This window comes from Octopus sinensis, linkage group LG9 (assembly GCF_006345805.1).
Source record: "Octopus sinensis linkage group LG9, ASM634580v1, whole genome shotgun sequence".
NCBI classification, from domain to species: Eukaryota; Metazoa; Mollusca; class Cephalopoda; order Octopoda; family Octopodidae; genus Octopus; species Octopus sinensis.
Genome location: NC_043005.1, coordinates 51,271,138 through 51,288,594, shown reverse-complemented (window position 1 = coordinate 51,288,594; position 17,457 = coordinate 51,271,138). Strand labels below are relative to the sequence as shown.

Genomic DNA, 17,457 nt, shown 5'->3' with positions numbered 1-17,457 from the left:
GGGAGACTGATACTTTTGTTGTTGGTACCTTGGATGTAGAAACAACAGTGGTAGGTTTAGTTGTGGCTGCTGTAGTTGTGGCTGTTGTAGTTGTCGTGGCTGCCGTAGTTGTTTTCGCAGTTGTCGTCGCAGTTGACTGTGTTGTCGTTGCTGCTGTTGTTGGCTTTTGCTTCTTGCATTCCCATATCTTGACCTCAGCTGACATAGCTAGTTGAGGGTTTGTTCGATGAAACGTAATCGTCAGCGACTTCACTTCGACGTCAGCCTTAATTTCATAGATTTCATTTGCAGGAAACATCTAAATACGAATTTGACGTAATCATAAGAATAGTGATCATTGAATAAACAGGGTTGTGTGAAGCGTGAATGGAATATTTGCTACTGACTAATGGAGTGGTGATATGGGAGGAAATGCCAATATACTTTGCGTCTATCATAATAGGAGGCTTCCTTTTAAAAGACATACCTGGAAAATCTATAGGACATTTAAAGGTGCTTCTAAACTAAGCAGTGTTACTTTTGGAATATGACGATGCATGACAAAGTTATGTGAATGTCAAAAGTGTCCGATAGAATTGTGCGTAAGTAGAAAAGTGTTATATGCGCTCTGCTTAGAAGAGTGGATTAAAATTGAAAATATTAACACTTTGATAGAGAGTGTTATCAGCGTATATGCGAATAGAAGTGATCTTACTTACTCCAGGTTCCAATTTGGACTTTGGCGACACAACGGTAGGGCTGAAAGCTTGGACGTTTGTTAATGACGTGATTTGCACTTTCCGGATATCGCGAGTGTGTGTAAAAGTAAACGTGATGCTTGGCGAGCTGTCAGTCTTAGCAGGAGTCCACACCTCACCACCAGGACGCACATCCGTCGCTTGACTGCCAGTTTTCAAAGACGATGGAACAATCTCGTCATCCGTTAGATCGGTCATTGTGTCAACCAGCTGACATGGTACCGAAGTTGTCGTAGGAACTGTGTAGAAGGAAAGCAGGAAATAGACAAATGCATATCAACAGAATCAATTAATACGTGTGTTTTCAATGAATAATAACAGTTCAGTGATATGAAAGATCTCACCATATTTCCAGCAGATAATCGTTGATTTTATGCGGGAAAGGCAGTGGAGAGGTTTTGTTAGAGAACCGAACGATAACACAAAATTTCACATACCTGTAGTTGGTGGCGTTGTCGTAGATGCCACAGGTGTTGTTGTGGGAGAGGATGTGGTAGTAGGTGAGGCTGATACTGTTGTTGGTGGCTTCGATGTAGAAACAACAGTGGTAGGTTTAGTTGTGGCTGCTGTAGTTGTTGTGGCTGCCGTAGTTGTTGTGGCTGCCGTAGTTGTCGTTGGAACTGTGTGGAATGAAAGAAGGAAATTGATAAATGTATATCAACTGAATTATTAACAGGTGTCATTGAATGTATACTGACAGGTAAGTGATTTGGAAGATTTCACGATATATCCAGAAGAAAATCATTGTCATAACGCGTGAAAGCCTGTGGGAAAGGCAGCGGGATGGTATTACTAGAGAATGGAAGTTAATTCAAATTTCACATACCTGCTGTCGTAGATGGAACAGTTGTTGTTGTGGGAGAAGGTGTGGTAGTAGGGGAGACTGATACTACTATTGTTGGTATCTTGGATGTAGAAACAACAGTGGTCATTGTTATTGATTTGAGTCAGGTTCGTTGTTATTCCTGGTAGAGTTTCTGTTGGTTGCAGGTTACTGCTCATAACCTAGGCACCCACTAGCTTTCAATTGTCTTTCTAGTGCTTAGAATCTTGATAATCTTTCTTGTCCCTAAGAGACAAATTTTTTGTAGACGCTCTATAGGAATTCTGTTCTAATCTCTTTAACCCATTCGTCTATATCTTTACTTATAGTACCTAATGCGCCAATTATTAGAGGCACATCCTTTACAGTTTTTATAGTGCAAACTTTTGTAACTTCAAAGTATAAGGGATTTTATTTTTTATCTCTCATCCTCTTTCTGTACAATCCTGGAATAAAACGAACATTATGGATTAATTACTAAACAGATTTGCTTTCCATTGGCTATTATTGTTATGACTAGCCTGTTATTTTCTAGCTTCTTATCCGTTTGAATTGGAAAATCCCGAAAAACTTTGCATTTCTCCGACTCAAGCACTCTTTCGACCCGATCGATGATCATATCATTCACCTCCAGCTTAAAATTCCTATTTCTGACGAATCTTCCACTGTAAACCCTCACAACTTGGTCATAATACCATTTCACATATTCTTGCTGTACCCATTTCTTTACTACCCACAAGGGGCTAAACACAGAGGAGACAAACAAGGACAGACAAAGGGATTAAGTCGATTATATCGAACCCAGTTCGTAACTGGTACTTAATTTGTCGACCTCGGCGGAATTTGAACTCAGAACGTAACGGCAGACGAAATACGCCTACGCATTTCGCACGGCTTGCTAACGTTTCTGCCAGCTCGCCGCCTTATTCTTGCTGTACCAGCTTGGCACGTCGGACAAAATGCTCACTGGTATTTGGCCCAACTTTATGTTTTGACTTCAAATGCTTCCGCGGTCTACTTTGCCTTTCATTCTTTCGGTGTCCATAAAATATGTAGCAGTCGAGCCCTGGCGTCGCCGTAATCGACTTACCCTTCCACCTGAAATATCTGGCCTTCTGCCAAAACCATTATTACCTCCGCCTTAGAGAAGGCGGAGGTATTGCTTTCAGTAGCGCTTGTTTGTTTGTTCGTGGACAATATATTTCAAGAACTGCTGGATGAAACTCTCAGGGATGTTTGGCGTCGTGACTGGCACGAACTGATTAGATTTGGGGATCGATCCGATACCGGACAAGGATTCTGGATTATTTTTCCTGTTTGTTTTCTTACTCAATCTTTGAGAACGGTCGGGTTCATTTTTAGTATTCTCGTTGAGAAAAGGTTGATTTGCCTAATAATGTGGGACGCAGTGTAGGTTTGTAATGAATAAAAGCAACGATGTGCACCAAAGCACTTTGTGTTCATTGGTGTATTTACTTGACTTAATAAGATACATGTTATGAAAAGCAGTAGCAGAGTGATGTCTTGTTGATTCCGGTACATGTCCTGTTCATAAGACTAACGAAGTGTTCACATGATGTAGTAGATGGTTACTAAAATACGTGTGTATATATAACTCAGTGAATGAAATATGTTTCAACTGTGTTGTCTATTACGAAATATGTTATCTAAATCGATATTAATAAAAGCGAAATCCTCTCTGGTTGTCTGGAGCACCTGTATCTCACTTTACATTTGCTCTACATAGACATATTATACCATTTTGGAATCAGGATGATTCCAGGATTGAAAATATTTGGTTCTTGAACATCCAGCATTAGGATCTGATTTAAAAGTAGTTGGGTTGTTTTTCCTAGGAGGTAAAGCGACCGTGTGAGGTTTCATTGCCATGGTATTACTGAGATTGGCGACCAAGAGTTACCTCCCTCCGATTAAAGTTTTATTAAGGAATTTTTTGGTTCTTTCATCTTATTTAGTCATCGGACTGCAATCACCCTGGAGCACTGCCTCGAAGAATTTTAATCGAAAAAAATATCGACACCAGTTCTTTCATTTTTATGCCTGGTACTTTTTTTAAATTTTTCCTCTTTCAACGAACCGCTAAGTTACGTGAACGTAAACACACCAACACCTGTTATGAAGCAGTGGTGGGAGACAAACACAGACACAAAGCCACAATATATATATATATATATTAATAAGTTTCTTAACTCTTTGGATCCTCCTAGAATGTCTTCCCACAAACTGACATTGAAGAAAGGAATTCCAAAAATGCTTTTGAGAAATCTGGATCCCACATAGCTGTGAAATGGAACAAGACGGATTGTCATGCAAATGCAACCACATCTTTTGGAAGCAACAGTCCTCACTGGACAAGGAAAGGGAGAACATGAGTTTATTCAAAGAATTCTACTGATTCCAGCAGACTTCAATATCCAGTAAGAGCTTTGCCATGTCAATTAACACGAGGACACTCACTGAAAATTGTTGGACTTCACCTCATGCAGCAGTGCTTTTCCCATGGTCAGCTCTATGCTGGTTGTTCCAGAATTGGAAATGGCAACAATCTCTTCATACTTACACCAAATGGTAAAACCAAGGCTATTATTTATCCTGTTGCTTTACAGCAATCTCTAAATATCCCAGTGATACAAAATTCTCCAGTTGTGATACTCTGTGATATAAATGTGAAATGGTAGGATACCAATAAACGTCTTATTAGTATTTTGCCCTTTAGTTTTGGGCCGCAGGCTCAATTAGCCCTCAGCAGGAGCTATCTTAAAAGTCCACACGGAATACGGCTTTTAAATTAGTATGAAATATAAGTACAGTACAATATTTTAAATATCTGTAACTAAAGAGTATATGCTTGAATGCGTTTGGGCGTGACTGCGAGTGTGTGTTTGTGTGTTTGTGTGTGTGTATGTGTGGTGTGTGTGTGTGTGTGTGTGTGTGTGTCTATATGCAGATGCATTTGCGTTTGTAAATATAAAAAAAAACTTACGTGTTGTAGATGCTGTAGGAGGGGCTGAAAAATATAACAATAACAATTATTTATAATTTATAATTCATAATTTCAGTGTTGGAGTGGTTTCAGAAACGTTATTTATTTAAATTATGCATTGTAGAATGTTGCTATTATTGTTTGAAACTCCTGACCACGGACTGTTTCACAACAGTCAACACGTATAGTTAGTTCTGAGATCTAGTGCAAGGACTTTATGGCAGGAAGGTGAGACACGAGTGACGGAGATTGGGTGAATACTCTATTCTGAAATGGTTTCTGAAATGGTTTCTATCTATTTTTTGTGACGCCGAAATATTCAGTTAAATAGAATTCTAATTCTAGCGAAGAGATTCTAAAGTTATGTATGGAGAAATAAGAGAACTACGACCTCTTGCGGTGCTTTTGAGACATGTGCGAAGAAGACCAGGTGATTCAAATGTTTGCAACAAATGTGATCCTGCTTCAATAAAGCTTTCATCCAGGGTACAGACTAAATACACTAATCAAATTAAATGGATGTTACCTCCAAAGGGTTTCTTTTACGCAGTTTCATTTATGAAATTTCCCTGATTGGCCGTTGGTTTATCCGAGGTTATAGTAAAAAACAGCTGTCCAGGGTGCGATGGAACGGGATTGAACTGGATAGCGTTTTGTGAAGGGAACTTCGTTTATTTACGGGTATACAAGTGACCTACTCAATGGTATGTCATATCGATATTTGTGCTAATGATACGTCGCCTTCTCTTCAGAATTTCTAAAAGATATTGATATGAAGAATAAGACACAACTCACGTTACGATGTTTGTCTTCTTAAGGAAAGACATCTGATATATGTTCCTGTATAGAAAACAATGTAAATAAATGTCCGCGAATAAAGCTGTCTTGTAAAATTTATAGTGTTAAGATTAATCCTTTCTACAATAGGCATTGACCACTGATCAACTGGTACTTAATTCATCGTCCATGAAATTATGAATTTCAAAGTCGATCTCGGCGAAATTTGAACTGAGTACCTAAAGACAGGCAAAACTCCACCGAAAATTATGTCCGGCGTGCCTGTGGTTCTTCCATTTGACCAATATGTTGTGTTGTAATTAATGACAGCAGCGATGTACATGTAAGCACTCCACCCTCATATGTGTACTTACTTGAACTAGCAAGACGGTTGTAACCAAATCTAGTGACATGATGTCTGTGGTTTCGGAGTATGTCTTATTCCTGAGTGCAGTGTTTACATGTAGTTGTGCATATGTTCTAAAACTTAAGTGCATATATGCAATATATGCAGTATATGAAATATTCTATTTATATGATGTATAAGCACGTATTTAAAACATCTGTTACAAAGTGCTAGGATGTGTGTGTGTGCTAGGATGTGTGTGTGTGTGTGTGTGTGTGTAAAGAAAAGCCTGATGTAGGTGGTGTAGGAGTAGCTTCAGGTGCTGAAAAATATAATGATAAGACGTGTATTTGCAATAATTCAGTGTGAGAATCGTTTCAGAAACGTTATGCACTGAGAACTTTTGTTACAATTGTTTGAAACTCGTTGTCATGGACTGTTGCATAGCAGTCAACACGTGTGATCAGTAGTTAAATCTAGCGCAAGGATTTTATGAGGAGAAGGCAAGAAACGATTGGTTGTATAGCCTAATGTGAAGTGGTGAGTGAATGACTTCGATCACTCTTTCCAGGGCACTGACTTATTCAGCTTGAAAGGACACTTGTTCCATACGCAATTTTCCCACTATGTATAACAACGAACAGTGCTTAAGAAATAGATTATAATGGCTTAGTTTGAGGAAAGAGCGTAGAACTACGACTGTTCTTGGTGTTTTCGAGTGATGGGGAAAGGAGATATCCAGCAGACTAGCGATATAGTTATTCGAATATTTGTTACAGAGGGGATTTTGGTAAACAGACCATAGGGTAGATTACGTTGGTAAAATAGGGGACTAATTAAATTTACTATTGCCATATATCGGATGGTGTTTCGAAGAATATTCAAGAAGTTTCAATACTGAAATTTCACCCAACCACAAATCGTTGGTCGATTCCACTTTCGTCCCTTCGTGCTTAAGAGCACGTGTCTTAGCTCTGACTACGCAACATTCGTGTTTCGCGTTGAAGAAGTGGTTGAGTGCCAATTTTGCTGCGAGTGCGTTGGTTGCGATGCCTTATCTAACTTCTTGACTACGTCTGCCTCTACTGTGCCATGCCTGGGTTTGAACAAATATCCAAAGAAGCTTTGTGATATACGTTCCACACGAATTTTCCAATTTTTTTTGTAAAAGAACCATATTATCGATCTTTCAACAGTTGCTTATTCCGCTTGAAAAATATATATATAGTATGTGTATGTATATGTACGCATATGTATGTACACACACACACACACAAAAGAAGACGATTTAGTTAAAGATTTTGGGTCATGATGGAAAAGGATGTGCTCTCAAGATAGAATTATGACTAGAAGTGTAAAACAGCATCTGATGATCTGGTCGAAAATTTTTTAACGTATAACACGCTTCAAATCTATCTATATGTCTGTCTGTCTGTCTATCTATCTATCTATCTATCATCTATCTATCATCCCGCGAGAATTGGGATGCGGGACGAGCGTGTCTGCATACGCGGACGACGTCACCGTCATAGTGTCAAGCCACGAGCACATCGAGCGGGTCGGCGAGACACTGAAAGACTACGAAGCGGTGACAGGAGCAAAAATCAACCGGGAAAAGTCAGTGGGCTTGCGGCTCGGCACCTGGAGAAGCAAGCCCATGCTGTCCACCAGTACCTCCGTCGTGGGACGCTGGACAGACGGCCCGGTTGAGTTGCTCGGGGTCTGGTTCGGTCCGGACCTCCAAATGGAGAAGAACTGGAACGAGATAACGAGTAGGGTGGTCACTCTCGCCCAGCAATGGGCCGAGAGGAAACTGTCCCTAAAAGGTCGGGCGGAGGTGGTGAACGCGTACATCGCGTCCATCATCTACTACCGCCTGACCGTCGTACCTTGTCCCGACCCTACCATCACCAAACTAGAACGCATCCTCTTCCGCTTCTTGTGGAAAGGATGCGTCCCGATGGTCAGGCGATCCATTTGCTGTCAACACCCGTTAAAAGGAGGGCTGGGCATGCCGTGGTTGATGATGCGCAGACACGCGCTGAGACTGCGACATCTCCGGCTCTATGTAGACGACGGTGAACAGGTGTGGTCGCCGTTTGTGAGGTACGCATTTCCGCAACTCGTCTCCATGACCGAACTACAGTCGTGGATCAAAAAGAGGCCGAGGAAGGGCGAATGGCACCGCGAGTGTCGCGTTGCTCTCAAGCAACTCTGCCGTCCCGGGTCGACCTTGAGTGACTTCAACACAACCAAAGCATTCTATAGGGGATTAGTGGAGGGAAGGTACGACGACGAGCTCGGGGCAAACCTGGGCGTCGACGAGGAATACCTGACCCGCCTGTTTCAAACGACTTTCGGCCCGGGACCTATGGACAACTTCCAGAGATCCCTGGCCTGGCGGTGCTACCGAAGAAGCGCTACCCGTTCGGGATAAGCTCTATAGGCATGGCTCGAGAAACACGGGGCCGACCTGCCCGAGATGCGGGCAGAGCGACGAAACCGCTCTGCACGCAATCGTGCAGTGTCCAGCAATTTCCCACCTGTGGGCTTATGTCGAACGACTGCTGTCACGTGTGGGACGTGTCGGTTTATCAGCCGAGTCTATCGTTAATATCGTCACGCCTCCTTCCTTCAAACGGGAAGGAAGATCTACTTTTATCATACTTGTGGCTATGGCGAAAGAATGTATCTGGTGGACGCGCCTGAAAGGATTAGAGACAAACACTTTCCTCTCTGGTCAATCTCTCATCAACTTCTTCAAGTATCACTTGAAGAAAAAAGTGAGAGTAGAGAGGCAAGTTTTGTCTAGTGAATGTTTTAAAAAAAGATGGGTGAATGTAGCAAGGATGGCACGTATGAATGACGAAGCCACCTTGACTATGATTCTATGAACCGTAAAAATTAATACAGAGAGTTGCTTATTTGCAAAAAAAAAAAAAAGAAATATAACATGTGACTTCATTGACCGAGGTTACCGTGGTCTTTTCCGTAGGCTTTTCTTTCCACGGGTAAACCTCACCTGTCCTCCCCTTTACACTTCATATTGACATTTCTGTGATAACGATCCCTATTGATCATTTTTTTTTTCCTCTTCCCCTTTTTTTTTAACCCCCCCCTTTTTTTGTCCTCTTTCTCTCCTTTTACGATCCCTTTTGATCGACCCCCCCTTTTTTATTTTTATTTTTATTTTTTATTTTTTTTACCTTCAAAAGAAAAGCTCTACCTTGTAATTTGTTCTATCTGTGTGCAGCCCTGTGTGGCTAATAAAGAAACATATCTATCATCTATCTATCTATCTATCTATCTATCTATCTATCTATCTATCTATCTATCTATCTATCTATCTATCTATCTATCTATCTATATATCTATCTATCTAGCTGACTGTCTATCCATCCATCCATCCATCCATCCATCCATCCATCTATCTATCTAGCTGACTGTCTATCCATCCATCCATCCATCCATCCATCCATCTATCTATCTATCTATCTATCTATCTATCTATCTATCTATCTATCTATCTATCTATCTATCTACATATATTCATACATGCATAAATACATAAATACACACACACGCGCGCACTCACACACATGCGTGTACATACATACATGCACGCAGACAGAACTATGTATAATTTTGGGCCACTTCTTCATTTGAACAATGGTAACGAAACTGTATATTTGTATGTGTATGTGTTTGTGTGTGTTTGTGCGAGTGTGTGCGTGCACATGTGAATGTACATAGATATCAATTTATATACAGTACCTGTTGTTGCACAGCCTCTCTCGTCGCTTCCATCGGAACATTCTACATGGCCATCACAAATCGTCGCACAGATGCCATAAAACTTGCAGAACATCTTTCCCTGCATTGCACAGGAAGGCTGCAAATATAATTGGTAATTTTATTACTCAGAAAATAACACGACATTATGTTGAATGCTTTAGTTTGTACATGGAGTAGTAATCATTGAACTGCACAATATCTCTTCGTGACACACACAGAAGAAAGCACCAAAAGCAAAAGCTAAATAATTTCGTCAAGGTATGTACCTTGTTCGTGTACGTTTCCTGTTATCCTGCTGTCATATTATTATTGAGTGAGAGAGCAGAGGAGTGCATGCCATCAAAGTGACACTGGGGTACAAATATACGAAGCCCAATATACCCACCATGACGACCCGTCTGATGAGGGTACACCAGGAACATGCATCACAACCATATGTGCGCGACATGGTGATCTCATATCAAAATAAACAACGCATTTCATTCGTTTTTGAGTTCAAATTCCGCCAAGATCAACTTTGCTTTTCATCATTTCGGGGGCAATAAATTAAGTACCAGTCGTTGTGATCGACTTATACATTCCCCATAAATTTCAGGCCTTGTGCCTATTGTAGAGACGATTATTATTATTATTATTATTATTATTATTATTATTATTATGGCGACGAACTGGCAGAATCGTTAGCACACCGGATTAAATTCCGGTCGGCCTTGCTTTTCATCCTTTCGGGGTCGATGAAATATGTACCAATCGACTTGTTCCGTCTTCCGAAATGGCTAGCCTTGTGCTAAAATTTGAAATTAACATCATCATCATCATCACCATTCAGTGAGAGAACAACGCATGCCATCAAAGTGACGCTGGGAGTACATATATACGAAGCCTAATATACCATTCATTACTACCCATCCGATGAAGGTACACCAGTCACATGCATCACAACCATATGTGCGTGACATGGGACCTCAATATCAAGATAAACAGAACATGTCTTTGCAGATGGGGTCCTGTGAGAATTTTCTTCGGGTCGAGCTGCCCATCCTGCTCAAAAGGTCCTTGAATAAGGATGATGAATAAAACACCTGTGTTTCCAGAGGTGAATTATTCAAATACCAAAAAATTCTTCTCAACGCATAGCTATGATGCTCCCCCACTACTTCTACTCGTGATCAGAGATGCACATATCAACCACTAAGGGACATGTTCAACTGGCGAAGATCAAGTATCTATTATTATTATTATTATTATATTATTATTATTATTATTATTATTATTATATTATTATTATTATTATTATTACTATTATATTATTATTATTATTATTATTATTATTATTATTATTATTATTATTAATTATTATTATTATTATTATTATATATTTGACTTGCTTTGTATTTGTACAAGCTGGCTCCAAATCTCATCCAGAGACCTCAAGAGACAACAGGTTGGAAGTTCTGTGCCATATATTTGGGGGGTTTTTTGGTTTTCCCTTTTCCTTTCCTTTTTTTTTGGTGTTGTACTAGTGAATGTCTAATACATAAAAATAAAAAAAATAAAAAAAATCAAATAAAAAAAAGTTTGTTTTAAACCTTGGGATTACATAGAGAGTATTTTGCGTAGGATATGAGCAGTTCCCATGAGCACTATCTTTTGAATTTCTGCCATTTTGGGGTTTCCTGGTATCTGAGTTAGGTAGCAATCAGTCCCTTTCGCTATCATTCCCAGGGCACCTATGACAACAGGTATTGTTTTAGTCTTCAGCTTCCACATTTTGCTGATTTCTATTTCATATTATTATTATTATTATTATTATTATTATTATTATTATTATTATTATTATTATTATTATATATTTGACTTGCTTTGTATTTGTACAAGCTGGCTCCAAATCTCATCCAGAGACCTCAAGAGACAACAAGATAGAAGTTGCTTGCTTATTGACCCATAAGGCCAGTTTGATTTCAGGACTGTAATGAAAGAGGAAGGGGGGGGGGAAAGAAAAATTGCAATTCCTTAAAATTTGAAATAGGAAAAATTTGGGACATGCGAGCAGTAAAGATCATGCCCATAATAATTGATGCGTTGGGAACAGTAAGTCAAAATATAAACAAATGGCTGAAGGAGATTGGAATAGAATGCCCGGTAGAGCTCCCACAGAAAGTTTGTCTCTTAGGGACAGCAAAGATTATCAGGAGGGTTCTAAGCACTTGAAAGACTAGAGAAAACTTGTGGATGCCTAAAGTTACAGCTAGCTACTCGTTACTCACATAAATCCTGCCTGGAATAAGACAAAATCTGAGCCAAACCAAAATAATAATAATAATAACAACGGGGACGTTTAAGATGTAAGAAGGAAAATACAGAGCTCCGAAATCTATCCACAAACATCGAAAACAAGGACATCCTATGGAGCCAAAGATTTACTAACAAAGAATTGGACTGTATCCGAGTAAGTAATACTAATTGAAATTTATTACTATTTTCGAAACGAAATGATGTATTTTGACTCGATATTATCTCCACCTCTAACACAACACATGTAAACATGCGTGGAACATCACGATCATCCCCGACCTCAAACACCATGTACAAAGGAACTACGAAGAAATTAAATGCCACCGATACTATTCAACCCAAGAATAACAATCGAGCGGTACGTACATTAAACTTACAACAAGAAATGTACGAAAAACTACACGTGCGAAATAATGTGACAACAGAAATAAACGGACCGGTACCCTACGAAAATGACGACCGTCAAAATAATGGGCCGGACGTTGTACCTCATGTCCCGCAAATAAAACCCAAAAGACGTAAATGGAGACGTGAGGAATACATTTCTATCTTACTCGCATACTTCACAGCAATGCTCTACCAAAAAAAATGAAAATACAACAACACATACATATAAAATATGGAAAGAAAATAATAGAGATATAGACTTGGATACAGCAATGAACCCTAATAAATTACAGAAAATTGCACTACTAGGCACTGCACACATCGTACGCAGAACACTTTCCATACAATAACCATCAGAGCATCACAACAAATCACAGCACATACCCAAGGCACACAGAGCTGCGCTCGGTAGTGAAGTGAAAGCACGCTATAAAAATAAAACTACTGAATAATAATAATAATGATAATAATGATAATAATACTCTTTACTCTCTTTTACTCTTTTAGTTGTTTCAGTCATTTGACTGCGGCCATGCTGGAGCACCGCCTTTAGTCGAGCAAATCGACCCCGGGACTTATTCTTTGTAAGCCCAGTACTTATTCTATCGGTACTTATTCTATTAATAATAATAATAATAATAATAATAATATAATAATAATAATAATAATTCATTCTACTATAAGCAATTTGGGGGAGGGTGTTAGTCGATTGAATCGACCCCAGTGCTCAACTGGTACTTATTTCATCGACCCCGATAGGATAAAAGGCAAAGTCGACCTCGGTGGAATTTGAACAGAGAACGTAAAGACGGACGAAGTAATAAAGATTTGGAATAGTGTCAGGAAAATTAAATACGAAAGTAAATTGCTATTATGAAATTTACATTGTTTCCTTGTCTGAATTTTTGTTTTAGATGTTTTTAGTTTCTGTGTACGAAAAGTAAAGTAATATGAGGTACATTAAATCAGATTCCTCTCAAGAGGTTTATAAGTAGACTGAGTAACGGGATTTTAGGTTAGAGGAGATCAGTAATATTTTAGTTGAGAGGCGAAAGAATTTTAGGTTGTGTGTAGTGTGATCTTTGCTCTTGGGATCAATGTTTTTAGGTTAAGAGATACATATTTTAGGTAACAGATCGCCTAATTTTATACCAGTAATCAATGCATGTTTTAAAGTCTGACACGGTGATTTTAGATGGAGTAATGCATTTCTTGGTTAGGTTCAGTGTTAATAGTCTCCGATCGACTTTTGATTTTCGGGCTGAGGCAGTGGATCAATATAGCTTCTTTGATACGAAGATTTCCTGCGTTCCTCTCAGAGTTTCCCCATGAAGCGATCATATCTTTGGTAGTTGTCACATTTGGTTGTCTGTGGAAAGAAGACGCGTTGGTAGTGATGTTCTCCTTCAGATGTGAAGTGGCCGATTGTGCTAACGATGTAATAGTTATTGCATTTAGAGCACTGTATCTGACATACTACATATGTACGTAGGCATATGCTTGTTACGAATAGGGAAGTCCGCTCGTGTTCAGGGTTGTTGTTCTGTGCGTGACCACCTCGTTGATAGATATTTACGTTGGGACGGTCTCGAATGTCGAGGCTTTCCCGGCGGATGACCTTGTAAATAGTTGGGGTGGTTATCTCTTTTAAGTTGGGAATCTTCATGAAGCGGATTTTAGAGAGGTCCCTCCTGCAACATTTATTTTGCTTGTGTTCGCGTATGGAGTTAACAACGGACGTTGGGTATCCGTTGGCTTCAAGTACCTTTAGGAACTGAGCAGCGTGTGCGTCCAGGCTGGTGTTGCCACTGCATCTTTTGTGTATCCTGGCGATCTCATTAAGCACGTAACTGAACTTAACCCTGATAAGGAGGACCAACTTTTAATAGACGAATAGGTCTCGGCAGGCTGATTTTCTGTAGAACACAGTGTCCCTCGTTCATGATATTTTGCCTAAAGTCAAGCAACAAAAGGGAACCTATGCAGGTACAGAGTGCCCTACACTCCAGCCAGTCTAAGTAAATAATAGCGAGCAGGCATGAGAGGCTGGACCCCATAGATGGGCCTGAACACTGCTTATATGTATTGCCAAAGAAATCAAAGTGTGTGTTGGCAACTATGACTGACAGTAGCTGGTGAATGTCGGAAGTGGTAATTCCGAAAAGTGTTAAGTCCAAGGAGGCGTCACATTCTTTGATCAGGTCGAAGGTGGGAAGGGCAGGAACCGAGGTGAATAGCGAGATCACGTCTTAGCTGAAGATTTATCTGTTGCATCTGAGAGTGTCGAGTTCCAGACGGTGCAGTCATGGAATGACCTCGTTCAGGCTGGTGACACAACGCGGGTAAGTCGACAGTAGGTGTCTTAGGTTTCAAATCCAGCAACAGAACCGAAGAGGTAGACGCCTCCATACTAGCCTTGCAGAGAAACAGGAAATCTTCGTATCAAAGAAGATAGATAGATCCAGTGCCTCAACCCCAAAATAAATAGTCGATCGGAGATGGGCCGCTGACTCTCATTGAATGCATCACTGCGTCTACGCTCAACATCTTAACATATGCCACCAGTATCATCTTCTACCACTACTACCACGCGAAAATACGTCACAACGACCACGATTAACAGTTGGATAGTTGCTTGTACTAACAGTTATTATATCGACCCCGAAATGATGAAAGGCATAGTCGACCTCGGCGGAATTTGAGTTCAGAACCTAAATACGGTTGAAATGCCGCTAAGCATTTTGCCCCGCATGCTAACGATTCTGCTAGCCCGCCGCCTTAAAGAAAGAAAATAATGTAATATTAGACGAAGGTATAAAAACATGTAGACTAGGAGCCAAAGGGATATTAAGATTGACTGCAATGTAAGATTTGATTAAGAAACAAAACGATTTTATTTTTGGAGTAAATGTGACTATGTATAAGGACCATTTAATTATTAGCCTTGACTTGGGTCAATGCGACTTTTGGCTATAGGTCAATGCAACCTTCTAATAAAAGATACATAATGGAGCAATGTTATTTAAAAGTTCGATCCAGTACAGCTTCTTTTTAGACGGGAGAATATATTTTATGCTAAGGATCCAATGTTATATTATAAGAATAGAGTGTTGTGTCATTTTAAGTTAGAAAAATGACTTACCATTGTGGTTGTGGTTTTGATAAGGTCTGGAAATAAAAGAAACAACAAATTATTACATATTTATTTAACCAAATATTTAATTATTGGTAAATGTTTGTTTAGCAAATACCTACTTAATATAAGTTTCTTTATTGGCCACACAGGGCTGCACACAGATGGGACAAGTTACAAGGTAGAGCTTTTCTTTTGGGGGATGAAAAAAAGGGGGTGGCGTAGGTTTTCGATCAAGAGGGATCGTAAAAGGGAAGAAAAGAACAAAAAAAAAGAAAAAAGAAAAAGAAAAAAAATAGAATAAAAAATAAAAAGAATAAAAGAAAAAAAGAAAGAAAGGGAAAGGGAACAAAAGAAAAGAGAAATGAGTTAAAGTTGAGTGCAAGTAGATTGTAAAGCAGCTCTTATCTTAATAAACAGTCTTTAATACGGTCAGGTTCTGTTACACTGTGTAACACGATTTTTGTCCTTGGATAGAAACTGTTATTTCCTATTTGCTTACCCATAAAATGTATGAAAGAATGGCTATTTCTTTCAAACTTTGCATTTGTTACATTTATTCTAACCCCATTTTAATCTTTACGTAGCGCGAGAAAGTTAGATTTATGTTTCATCAATATACCTGTTTCAACAGATGAAAAAAAAAAAGACCGTTACTATCAATTTATAAACAGTTATTTAGTGAATGAATCTTGAAATTCGTTCTAATAACAAGGGATAGAATTAATATGAAAACTATACGAAAATGCATATACATGTTATTGATTTCAAATTTTGGCACAAGGCCAGCAAGTTCGGCGGAGGAATAAGTCGATTACATGGACCCTAGTATCTAACTAGTATTCAAAAGGTAAAATTATCCTTCCTACTATTGGCACAAGGCCTGGAATTTGTGGGGAGTGGGATAGTCGATTACATCGACCCTAGTACTTGACTGGCACTTCTTTTGTCGTCCCCGAAATGATGAAAGGCAAAGTCGCCGCCTTACACATGCATACTATTAAAATTAAATATTCCTGGATTATAGTCTCTACAAAACGCCGAAGTAATATCTGAGAGCATATTGTATAACTGCAAACGCACCCGGAGTCTGTCTTTACCGATCTCGATATCCTTATGAAGAAGTATTCAACGGGGTAGTTTCAGCGAAGAATGTACTGTATAGGTGCTTTATTACCAACACAGTTCAACAATTAGCTTTCTTTTATATGGTTTAGTTGAAGCGTTTAGCCTGTTATAATCGTACCACGCGGGATATATATTATATATTCAGTGCTATATTGAAGGCAAACATTCACAATGCATTTTAAAGAACAATAGAATAATAATAAATAAAGAGTATTTAACAACTTACCGAAAGGCATATTGCAGATTTTTAAAAACAAGTTGTCCACAATGGGGTTTCTGTTCAGCATCGGTGTAATTTTTAGTTTTAGAGTCTTTACTTTCGTACCACCAGGCGTGCTGAACAAGATGTTTTCCTGTCCTTGAACCCCTTTTTCACCTTAAAGTAGAACAATACACACAGTTATTGATTTCCAGGTGTATATATATATATATATATATATATATATATATATATTATATTATATATAATATATAAATATATATAATAATTAAAAAATATTGAAAAAAAATAAAACTAAAAAATAAAAATTATAAATATAAATTAATAATTTAATTTAAATAATTTAAATGTTTAAATTTTATATTTTATATATTTTGTATATTATAATAATTATTTTTACTTTTATGTTTTTCATTGTTTGATTTGCCTAATAGTGGTTTTATCTCTAATTTAATTTATATATATATATATATGGATTAACTGTTGGAGTGGACGGACGTCTATTTGTTTCTCTCCCAAGTCAGTAGCAAGCTACACAGCTTCAAAACTAACTGACCTTAAATATATATATTTGTAACCACGTGTTTGCCTACAAACCGTAAGTACGTTTTCATTTAACTACAAATTGTATATACACCTGTTTTTCTTTTAATATCCTCAAACAACCAAATAATCAAAAACTCACACCCTTAAGAGAGAACATTTATATATATATACACTTCTTTAACTCCCAAGAAAGAATATATATATTTTCAAAAATCAAAAGGAAAACAAAGAAAAGAAAACAAACATGACTAACTTGCAGGCCTGCA

The 17,457-nt window shown here is 38.6% G+C and overlaps 1 protein-coding gene across 1 annotated transcript in view; it reads right to left on the bottom strand.

Moving 5' to 3' along the window:
• The window catches only part of LOC115215420 (mucin-5AC-like), a 52,556-nt gene extending 35,880 nt beyond the window's left edge, over positions 1 to 16,676 (bottom strand). Inside the window, exons 1-7 of the mRNA XM_036505958.1 lie at positions 16,652 to 16,676; positions 15,307 to 15,332; positions 9,462 to 9,579; positions 4,565 to 4,588; positions 1,175 to 1,357; positions 699 to 976; positions 14 to 298 (exon numbers count right to left, since the gene is read on the bottom strand). Coding sequence (XP_036361851.1) covers positions 14 to 298; positions 699 to 976; positions 1,175 to 1,357; positions 4,565 to 4,588; positions 9,462 to 9,579; positions 15,307 to 15,332; positions 16,652 to 16,661 — 924 coding nt within the window. The 5' untranslated portion in view covers positions 16,662 to 16,676. The remainder of the gene's footprint in view (positions 1 to 13; positions 299 to 698; positions 977 to 1,174; positions 1,358 to 4,564; positions 4,589 to 9,461; positions 9,580 to 15,306; positions 15,333 to 16,651) is intronic.
• Between the last annotated feature and the right edge of the window lie 781 nt (positions 16,677 to 17,457).